The sequence below is a fragment of the Elephantulus edwardii genome, unplaced genomic scaffold (genome assembly GCF_000299155.1).
Source record: "Elephantulus edwardii isolate Elephantulus edwardi_28Jun2011 unplaced genomic scaffold, EleEdw1.0 scaffold00028, whole genome shotgun sequence".
Lineage (NCBI taxonomy): Eukaryota > Metazoa > Chordata > Mammalia > Macroscelidea > Macroscelididae > Elephantulus > Elephantulus edwardii.
The window spans coordinates 9904889-9916696 of record NW_006399778.1 but is presented as its reverse complement, the minus strand read 5'-3'; the positions used below and the strand labels follow the sequence as shown (position 1 = coordinate 9916696).

Below are 11808 nucleotides of genomic sequence, written 5' to 3'. Positions count from 1 at the left end.
GAATGAATGAATAAATAAATAAATAAATAAATAAATAAAAATTAAAAAAAAGGAAGAAAAAGATATTTCCTCCCAAAAAAGTCTATTTCTGTTAAGCCAATTTCAACTCACAGTGATCCTGAGGACAGAGTAGAACCATCATGTAGGATTTACAGGTTATATGACCTTTACATAGCCTATTGCCACCCTGCTCCCACAGAGCAGGTAGTTGGGGTCAAACGACCCGAATTTTGGCTAACACCAGAGCACTTTAATCACTATGTCACTGGATGTTCTTAATATAGAGCTTAACCTTTTGCAAGTATATTAAAGGTTGGTTTGTTTCTAATATTCCACCTACAGGGAGTTTTGATGGCCTAGTCCAGAGGGAGTTGTGCTGTTACCCCAAAGGCCACACCCTTCTGGCAGTTCAAATCCATCAGAGGCTCTGCAGGAGAAAGATGTGTAACCTCTATGCAATTTACAGACTTGGAAACCAGCTGAAGGGTCAGTTAGTTCCAACTAGATGCCAATGAATAAGAAAGACTCCACCTATTTAAGGAAGCACAGTGAATGAATGGAATTCCAAAATCTCTGTAGATGTTCACTGAAATGAAAAATAAACAACCTAAATTAAAAAACAAACAAACAAAAAAAAGGAATAAAATCCTGGGCCTATAGCAGCCAGTCCATCAGATTAACTTTATCAATGTTTGCTAACAATCCTAAAAACAGCCAATTTTTATTTCTCTCTTTTCATTACATTAAAGGTGTAGTGTTAAGGGTTTCTTGTTCAAAATAGCTTTCTTAGCCATTTAATTTCACTTTGCCATGTGATGGGAATTTGTGACGAGGGTATGTCAGTCTAACCACAAGGGGTCTGGGACTGGCTAGTCTCACCACTAAAATGGAGAGACTTGTGGAAATTTCCTAAGTCTCACTACCAGCAAAGAAGCAGCAGGCATGCAGTGCACATCCCTTGGAAACAGATTCTTGTGCCAGCTAAAAGCAGAAGACCACAGACTCAACACAAGACAGAGATGACCCTGGGACTGCTATCTCCACAGAATCAGTTTACTGTCCAAGTTTAGTGAAGGACACAGGTGGGGAGAGAATGACCACACACAGCACACACACACCCCACAGCTGGCAGGACTGAGAGCTTTTTAATACCAGCCCAAAGCTGAGGGACTCAAGGTTGAGATGCCTGTGAGTGCATTTTAGAAGTTGTTCTGACTGAGTGACTATATTCTGCTATTAAGCTGAATTTAGGCCTTTTGACTTCCCTAATATGGCTGTGTATGGTCTGTTACCTGTTTATCAGATTTAGACCCAGTAAAGCACTAAGACTGATGGTGAGATGAGTAGAAAAAGATGTGGGAGTGTGGTGAGGGACATGTCTGAACTCATGGGGATTGGTTTTGTGCTGGTAATTGGAACAGTTCCCCTTTGCCACGTGGCCCTTACTCTTTTAACAGAGGTCAACTATATAATAAAGCTAATTTATTAAAAGTAAACATTCCTACAATTTTTATACCTACTAATTAGATAGTCTCATTTTCTGTAGAAAATAAAAGAATATGCAGTAAATTTAATATTTTAAATCATATAGTTGAGATAAAGAAGACACTAACTTAAAATTCTTTAAGTGTCTGGCCTTGGTGCACCCATGAAAATGAGGTAGTTTCGGGGTTGGGTCAGGAGGCAGGTAATTATGCAACAATGAATGAATATTTAAAAAAAAAATGAACTGGGGAAGGGGGGAGAGAGAGAGGAGGGTAAAATGTACAACAATGAATGAATGAAAATCTAACTTCTCTGTAAATGTTTGTTAAAACCACAATTAAAATAAAATTTATTAAAAAGAAAATTAGGTAGTTTATTCATTCAACCAAACATAAGCATAACAAAATACAGCAATAGCAAAATGTGTAGCACTTCTTCCAAAAAGTAAAAATTTTAAACCATAGTGCACACAGCATAATGGACTGTTTAGTTCAAGTTTCAATGTAACACATCCCCCTCAACTCAGCCAATCACATATTTTTATGGTCTTGTTATGTGACTTAATTCTTCCACAAACTTCTAAAACATTTTTTCTTAAGATTGAGTTTATAATATCATTTCAGGCTTCAAACTGTACACAAAAATAAATGGATCTAGGTGTGAAAATATTAAAATGAAAGTTATTATCATTTTTAGGAAAAACAAAGTTCTTTGTGAGACACAGTGTTTAATGAAGACTATCAGATATGAAACAACAGTTCAAGCTGTACAAAACAAAATACCAGAGGGTAAAAAGAACCCTCAACACTTCTTGCCATGCAGTCAGACAGACTCATAACTCACCCCCCTGGCAGATAGCATAGGGTTGTGAATCCCACGAGAGGAGACTGACCATCTTTCTCTCTCTGAGCTGCTGGTGGACTCGAGTCACCAGAGAAGCACTGTGTTTGGGTTAGAACCGTAACTCTCCAGGTTGCAGTTCCTCCAAGACAGACTTATTTGTCCTTCTGGCAGTCCATGAGACAGTCAGAGCTCCCTCAAATATCACAGACAGCCTCATAAAAACTTAGTGCTTTGGTACATCAATTATTTTTATCAATGAAATGAAATGAAAAAACATCCTCTAGGCAGGGTAAAAATTTACAGAACGCATATAAACACTTAGGAGCCTAATGTCCAAAACAGAGTGTTTCCTCCTTAACAACGAAAAAGACACACACACACACACACACACACACACAAATTTAACAAATGTCTTAAAAGAGTTCATCAAAGATGATACCAAACGGCCAAAAAACAAATGAAAAGATGGTGACAATGAAATATCACCTTACTTAGGTAAGTATTAGATATTAGGGAGTCAGTGATAAACACAACAAAACAAAAAGCAAGTGTAGACTGGGATGTGGAGAAATTGGAACTAGTTACTGATGGGGAATGTAAAATGATATAGTATTGTGGAAAACAATTTGGCATTTTCTTAAAAGCTGAACAGAAAACAATACTACATTGTTAAATGCTATAATAATGAGTTAGTTCTGATTCAATCATACGTACAACAGAACAAAACATGGCCCAGAAAAGCATCATCCTTACAATCACTGTTATGTTTGAGTCCACTGTTGCAGCCACTTTCTCAACCTATCATTCCTTTCCCCCCCCGACCCTCTGCTTTACCAAGAATTATGTCTAGTGACTGAACCCTCCTGATAACATGTCCCACCGTTCTCACTTCTAAGGAGCATTTTGTTAACATTTCTTCCAAGACAAATTTATTTGTTCCAATTTGTATGTTCGTGGTATAGTCATTATTTGCCAAAGCAATTAAACCTTCTACTGTGCTCGCTCCAGTAAGGTATGTCACTGTTATCCAGTTAAAAAGGTGCTTTGACATGAAGAAATGCTCAAAATCCCTAGCCCTAAGAGAGATGCAAATTAAAACAACTATGAGATATCATCTCACCCCAGTCAAAATAGCAAAATTTAACAGAACAGCAAGCAACAAATGCTGGCGAGGTTGTGGAGAAACTGGAACCCTGATTCACTCACTGTTGGTGGGAGTGTAAAATGGTGCAACCCCTGTGGAAAGCAGTATGGCGCTTTCTCAAAAAGTTGCAACTAGAGATACCATTTGACCCAGCAATTCCACTACTGGGAATATACCCTGAAGAGACCATAGCTGACATCCAAGCAGATATATGCACACCCATGTTTATTGCAGCTTTGTTCACAATAGCAAGGAGTTGGAAACAACCTAAGTGCCCATCAACAAACGAATGGCTAGAGAAGCTGTGGTATATTCGCACAATGGAATACTATGCTGCATTGAAAAACAAGGAACTCATGGAATATTATTCAAAATGGTTGACTCTGGAGAACATTATGCTGAGTGAAATATCCCAGTCACAAAAGGACAAATATTACATGATGCCACTGTTGTAGAATGGGACTAACCTCGGGGTTGGGGAGAGACTGAGTAAGATGTGTTCAATAATGTATACTGCACTGAAACAGAGGAGGGAGAAAACTGTGTAAAAGAGATATGTGACTAGGTATTTCTGTCATCACAGGAGTCTAGAGCGAGGGCTACATGGTGGAGGGGATCTGGGGGAGGGTTTGTAAAACAACGAAAGAATCTTTTCTTTTACTTTTCCATAATTTTTGACTCATGTACTTATAACTTGTTAGTTAAATTTGTGTCTTCTAGGTTGCAACCCCCCCATGATACATCCTCAAGGATATGAACATGTACGCCTAAGCACAATCAATAACAATGCATCTAAATTCCAAAATCAATCTCCATAATAGTCTATGTGTTTCCTACTGCCAAAGGGGCCCTTTAGAGTAGTGAGAGAAGATCTTCACCCTGAAACCCACAGCGTCCCTTTTCAGCAGGAAGTAGCTAAGAGAATATGCCATCCTTTTTTTCTTATGAATCAGGGTGAAGTCTCTCTCAGGGAGGAGTGATAGGGAATGGCAAAGGACACACCGACAGAGGAGATTAATCAGAACTGACTTTGACAAGCACTGTGGCAATTGGACAATTAAAACAGACATTCGGATGGCGGGGGAAGAAGAACGAACTGGGGAGGAGGGTGGAGAGAATGTTGCAGCAATGAAGGAATGAAAACCCAAAATCCCTGTAAATGTTCATTAAAACTAATAAAATTTAATAAAATAAAAAAAAAGGTGCTTTGATCATATGATTTCATCTGCATAAGCTTCACAGTTGGTTTTTACAGATGCTTATTTTATTACAGTTGCTGATGTTTTAGCTACAATATTGTGGTCATTAGTATCTATGAACCTACAGTAATTAACTTGCTGATAATGAATTAAGTTGCTGATAGGTCCTGTCAAGCTGACTACTACTTATAGTGGGCCTATGAACAGATCAGAACACAGCCCTCTCTGGCACCATTCACATCATCTCCACCATGCTTTGGCCCGTTTTTACAGTCACTGTGTGAGTTCATCTTGTTGAGGAATACTTCTCTTCCAATGACCCTTTACCTTTCCTAGCTTAATATGTTTTTCCAAATACTGGCCCATCGTGACAACATAGCTGACATATGTGGAGCCAACTTTGATCGTCCTTACCTTTAAGGAGCACCCTGGTTGCAGTTCCCCCAAGACAGATTTATTCATTCATTTGGCAGACCATGAGTTAGGCAACACCACATTCAAAAGCACTGATTTTTCTTCAGTCTTCCTTATTCTTTCTTAACTTTCAGACGCACAGGAATCAACTGAAAATACCAAACACTGTACCTTCAATCAGTGTAGCTCAGTCTTTTAAAAAAAATTTTGTGTGTGTGTGTGTGTGTGTGTGTGTGTACCGTCAAATCAGATCTGACTGGTACAGGAGGAGATTGTCCCTTCTTCTCCAGCAGAGCATGTGGTGGATTTGAACTGTGTACCTATGGGATTGCAATTCAGCTTCTTGGCCCTAGGCCACCAGAGCTCCCTGTAGCTCAGTCTTTAAACAGATATCGTTGCTCTGTGGCATTCAGAAAAGCTCCTGATAGCAGATTTTTCCCCAACATAACATATCCGTTGAGTTCTTTATTTTTTGCTCCCGTGAGTGTTGACTGCCATTACAGTGAGTGTAGATTGTAGCCAAGTAAAAGGAAATCTCTGACAACTTCAACTTTTCCCCAAAATGATTAGTATCAGGAGTCAAAACAAGACTAGCCAGTGACTGTGGAACAGATTACCAATTTCTAATGTTTAAATTCAAATTGATGCTGAAGAAAATGAAACCAAGCCCATGAGAACCAAAATATGACCTTGAACCTATCTTAACTGAATTTAAAAATCTTCTCAAGAATAAATCTGAAGCACTGAATACTAATAATTGAACACCAGATTAGTTGTAGGATGATATCATCCATTAAGACAGTAAAAGGATATTACAAAGACAGGTAAAAAGGAAAAGACAGAAACGGTTACGGAAGAGACTAAATCACACCAGAAGTCAAAACAAACTGAAGAAATGCTTAAGTAAGTGAGCTAAAGAGATGATTACAAAGGGCAGCTTGAGAAGATAAAGTATTATAATATGCAATGAGCTGAATTTAGAAAATGAAGGGAAGAACATACTTGGCATTTCTCAAGCTGAAAGAATACAAGAATAAATTCAAGCCTTGAGTTGCAATACTGAAGGATTCTATGGGCAAACTCTTAAAATTACGCAGGAAGCAACTAAAGAAGACGGAAGGAATATAGTCACTGTGCCAAAAAGAACTAGTCAATGCAATCATTTCAGAAAGTAGTGTATGACAAAAAACTGGTGGTAGTCAGTAAAAATGGTGTATTTAGTGATGATAAAAAACAATGGTAATGAAGGAGGAAGTTTAAGGTGCACTGAAGGAAATGATGGCATATTGATAACTTTTACAATAATGAAAAGGAAAAGGAGAGAATAATGTTTAAATACTTTTGTCTGGTTACTAAAAATGCTGTCATTCAATATAGAGAGATTTTACAGAGCAGTCTTTTGTCAATATATAATCTAAAAAGCATTTATGTTTTTGTAACAATATTTATCACATAGTGATTAAAATGGAAATGAACATTATTAAGGATTCTGTACACTGTAATACAGGAGAAGATCAACAGGGGCAGGGAAATGACACCATTAGTTACTACAGTGAGCACCACTGACAAGCAGATCATAACTTACAATCTCTGAGCACCATGATTACCATTATATTTAATGAAAATATTACCTTTATGTTCCACATAAGGCTCCATATCCAAAATTTCTGAGAAGCCAATGTAGCTATTCAGCTTTTTCTTATGTCCAGTTTGCCTAACCAAGAGGAAAGTTAATTATATTTAAAACGACCATAAAACAATGTAAAAGCTCTACCAGCCACTTTAATAAACTCAACAGTAGTTAGGAAGAATTCACCGAGTAATCTTGCTCAAAACACTAAAATAAGAAGTAAACATAATACCAATATTATGGTACCAATAATATTGGTTATGTAACTAACCAACAGGATAAAAGGTATTGATTAAAAGTGCTCATTTCAAATATAAAATTTCTTTCCAGAAGTTTTAATCATAAAAAAATACAGTCCTGCTCTATAGAAAACACATATAAGTATAAATAGAGGCTTGACTTTAACCATAAAATGAAAGCTATATTCCTAGAGACAGAATTTTATTGTAATTACCAGAAAATTTACTTACAACATACAAAATAAAATGTCTGAAGGTATGTCCATTTCTACCTAAATGTTTGCTTTTCCTTTACTAATAACTTTTAAATTCTTTTTTTAAAAAAGGACTTCCAAAACTTTTAAAATTCTCAGCTACATATGTTCTTAGTTGTCATCGAGTAAACTATAGCTTATCACAACCCTTTTTTAAATGTTTATTTATTTAATTCTTATTTTTAATTGCTATTTGAATGAAAATTTACAAAACATGCTGATTTTAATACATTCACGCATACTTTGCATTATAACATTACCCAGAATGTAATCTCTTTTTTCTCACTTGCTTTCTTTAGTTTTGACTTCTATTCTAATCCTTCTATCTTTTCCCTGCACTCAGTGTCGTATCATTGGTCAATATCACAACCCTTTAAAAAACAAAACAAAACTTTTCCCTATCCTGCGCCTTCGTCACGATGTCAATTACATCTGGTTTGCTTGTTTAAGAATTCTATGATAAAATTATGATGTTCTGGAAGGGTAGATTCAGCCTTTAATTCACAAGTCCAGTGTTAGATCATAAGCACTTGTTTTCTGTCTACAATAAAATATTTACAATCTAGTTCACACTGAACAATGTTCTGCTTGCACATCCTTACCTGTCAAAGACAAATCGCATTAGTTGCAAGTTCAGAGTGCAAGGAAGGCTAAGCAGTCGAATTTTCCTTGTTGCATTCTGTTTGCTTTGACAGTTTTCACAAAAGTATCGATTGTCTCCTTCTAATTTTTCTTCCTGATCAGGAATAACATATTAGTTTTAAAGAAGATAGAAAGATTTAAAACAAATGATAATGCCTCTGAAGTAAAATTTCATTTCTAATCAGACTCAAGACATTTAAAAATCAAGTCGTTCTCAGTGTTCAAGGGCACACAGAATTAACAGGCATATAATAATATCTAAAATTGAGCTGCCTTTTCCAAATTATATGCTTTTAAAAATACTTGTTTCAGGTCTTTCGTCCTGGAAAGTCTAAGGAAATAGTTATTTTTTAAAAAAATTATTTGTACTTTGATGCAAAATTCATTTAAAAAGGAATGGAAAGTGCCTATAGATAACAGAACACAGAGAAGAGGAAAGAGCAAGCATATGAGAGAGCACACACAGGTATATAAAAAGCTCCTGCTAATAGTGGTTTCTTTCCTTTTAAAAACTGTCCTTGATTCAATAATGACCCCATTCTCCTGGTTTCCTCTAAATTCATGGCAAATTTCCCTTCTGACTTCTTTACCAGGAGCCTACATTTCTTCATTCTCGACCCAGGGCCCAGTCCTTGGTCTTCATCTCCCTTACTTCTTTGGCAGTTTCCAGTCTAACTATACCACTCAACTACAGTATGCTCAAAAACCACACATAAACATTTCTTCTACAGTCTTCTTCAGAATATGCAAACTTCATCTCCCAGGTAATCAGGCCAAAACTTAGTCACGTTTGTCTCTTTCTCTCACAAACTTTATTCAATCAGCAAACTATCAGCTCTAATTTCAAAATTATCTAGAATCCAAATACCAATGATTACCTTTTCTACTAATTCTTAGTCCAAGTTATCACCAAATGCCTTTGCCTTGTTTTCCACCTATTCTCAGGATAACATCTGGAGTAATTCTGTTAGAATAGATCATATCACTTGTATGCCTGTAATCCTCTGATAACATCCCATGTCACTCACAGTAAAAGTCAAAGTTCTAACACTGGTCCAAAGGCCCTCCCCACGTTACACAGCCCTTAGTTTACTCTGTAACCTTTTCCACTATAAAAACTCCCTGCTTATCTGCTTATGCCATCCTGAACTCCTCACTGTTATTCAAATTGCCAGACAGATTCTTGTCTCAGGCTTTGCACCTGCTATTTCAACCCCCCCTTAGAATGCTCATCTTCGTGATTCTTCCAGAATTCACTTTTCCTCAAGTCATTCTCTTCAAATCCAATCAATCTTATTCGTTCTTACTTCTATCACATTCCTCATGCCCGTTCCCTAGTTCACTTTTCTGTGCATCATTTACCAACTTAGCATTCAAATGTTTCATTTGTATTGATTTTACTGTCCTTCTCTGCCCCATGCAATTTCAGTTTCCATAAAACAAAACCAAACCCAACCACTGCCTCCAGTTGAAGTCTGATTCAGCGACCTTGTGGCACAGGATAGAACTGACCCATAGGGTTTCCAAAGCTGTAAATCTATAGAAGAAAACAGTCTCATCTTTCTCCTTCTCAGAGCAGCTTAGTGAGTTTGAATCATTGACCTCTTGGTTAGTTGGCAAATGCTTTATTTAACCTTTGTGACAAAACGGCTCCTTGAAGGTACATCTTTTACTATTCATTTGACATCCCAAAAGCTGAAACAGTGTTTGACAACATACATAGTAAGCTCAGTAAATATTAAGCTGAATGCATTCAATAAATGAATATTTCAGTCATGTTAATGAATATGCCAGAAGTACAGGAAAAGTACAAAAATATTTTAAGAAAGTAAGCTATGTTACTGATGCTTAGTAACAGATTTTGTCTCAGCCACTTTTTCATCCAAAACAGAGAGAACCTTTCCATGTTATTATATCAACTAAAATGTAAAGAAAGACTACAGAAGAGAACTAGACAAAGACCAGACTGAAACTAGACTCATTAAATAAAACATAACTTAATCTTATGAAAACAGATCTTAAGATTTCTTTATAAACTCCACCACCCCAACCACATACTTTCCACACATATATAAATTTTAATATACCAAAAGATGCAAAAGAAAAAAAAATATCTTAAGGTATAGTCTGCTTCAATAGTTTATAGTTCAACAGTACCACATTTCTTCTAGAGTTTGCTGGGGTGGCCTGGTAGGTAAGGCAAGCTGCCAACCAAAAGAACAGGGTTTGAATCCATCAGTTGCTCTGCAGGAGGAAGATGTGAAATCTCCACCCAAGTGATATACAGCCTCTGAAAACCAGCTATGAGTTGGTTCTGACTCGACAACTTAAACATACACAATTCCTCTAGATCATTATATAAACAAGAGCAAGTAAAAAATGAGAATTATGACTCCTTACACCATTCAGAACAGATTTAACTGTAATTAGCTGAAATAACATACATAATAAAAGTTAAATACCTTCAAAAATTCTGAGATACAATCTGTCAACTGTTTGTGGCCTTGGATATTTAATTCCAGTTCATAAAATTTTGATAAAAGCTTTGATTCTCTGCCACACTGACTGCAACTATAAAGAAAAAAGTCACAAAATTAAGATCAGAGAGTGGAGAAATTAACAAAGTTCTACAGTATTCCATCTTAGCAACATGAAAGGAAATGTTTCTTCTTAACTTTAGTTCTATTATACAGAAATTATTTATGTAATATATATATATATATTTTTTTATGGTTTTAAACGCATTTATCATTTTTATTCCACTATGCAGAACATACACACACCCTGGGTTGTGATGTAGCTGACAGTGTAATGGACAATATATCTTTTTGAAGGCTATTTATAACTAAACACTTACTAGTTTAATTATAGTGGAAATTCTGTACAGTCTAAGGCTTGGCTCTGAACTAGACTGTAAATATGGACCAGATTTGGTAAGAAAACATCGTTTCTTTTCCAAGTGAAAAAAAAAAGGTAATTTTTAAAAAAATCAAGGAAAGAGGAAATTAAAAAAAGAACACAATTCAATAAAAGCCCAACAGGGTTTGGGGTTTATTTATTTTTTAAAGTAAAACACAAAATGATTGGTTGAGATCAACCATGTAACATTATTTTACAGTCATTCTTCATCTTTCTATAATGATACTGTTGTTGTGCTTTTGTGTGCCGTCAAGTCAGAACTGACCCACAGCTGACCCTTCCGTGTGTTTTCAGAGGCAGTTAATCGCATGGGAGGAGACGGCCCAACCTTCTCCCATAGAGCTGCTGGTGGATTCAAACTGTGTGCCTTAGAGATTACAGCACAGCTTCTTAACCACTAGGCCACCAGAGCTTCCTGATACTAGCTAATTCCAATTTTATTCTTTCAGTTCACAGACATACAGTGAATGGCAAGACTGCTCTATAGCAGTTAGTTTACAAGATCTGAATGAGATCAATTGCAATTATCAAATCTGTTGTTTACATGTTCCCAAAGAAACCAACGACTATAAATATTTCAGATCCCATGATAACTCATTAACACTAACATCAGTAATCATCTTAGAATAAAATGCTAGCATGTAAAGCTGAAATAGACTTACACTGTTACATAAGCATACTCCCCACAAAACTGCTGTTGGACAATGTTCCGGACATCTGGATTCTTTTGTTTAGACAAAGTGTCTTCCAACAAAGACATAAAGAGCTTTGAGAATTCTTGGGCATCCTACAATAAAAATGTGAATTAATAAAATGAAAATCTGTATCTTGCTCTTTTCAACTTCTTATATACAAACAAGAATATAAGAAATAAATATAACCACTACTAACTAGTAACTACATTTCACTTTGAACACAATTTTTAAGCATGTTGTTGTTGTTGTTATGTGCCATCGAGTCGTTTCTGACTCATAGCAACCCTATGCACAACAGCTCTAAACCCTACTCTATCCTGCGCCAACCGCACCGCCTCTGACAC

General features: G+C 36.3%; 1 protein-coding gene across 2 annotated transcripts in view; it reads right to left on the bottom strand.

The window, feature by feature from the left end:
- Nucleotides 1–11808, bottom strand: part of USP48 (ubiquitin specific peptidase 48) — a 145283-nt gene that overhangs the window by 80859 nt on the left and 52616 nt on the right. For both annotated transcript variants that reach the window (XM_006883556.1, XM_006883557.1), the window contains exons 5-8: nucleotides 11432–11556; nucleotides 10313–10421; nucleotides 7811–7944; nucleotides 6717–6799 (exon numbers count right to left, since the gene is read on the bottom strand). In XM_006883556.1, the coding sequence (XP_006883618.1) occupies nucleotides 6717–6799; nucleotides 7811–7944; nucleotides 10313–10421; nucleotides 11432–11556 (451 nt within the window). The remainder of the gene's footprint in view (nucleotides 1–6716; nucleotides 6800–7810; nucleotides 7945–10312; nucleotides 10422–11431; nucleotides 11557–11808) is intronic.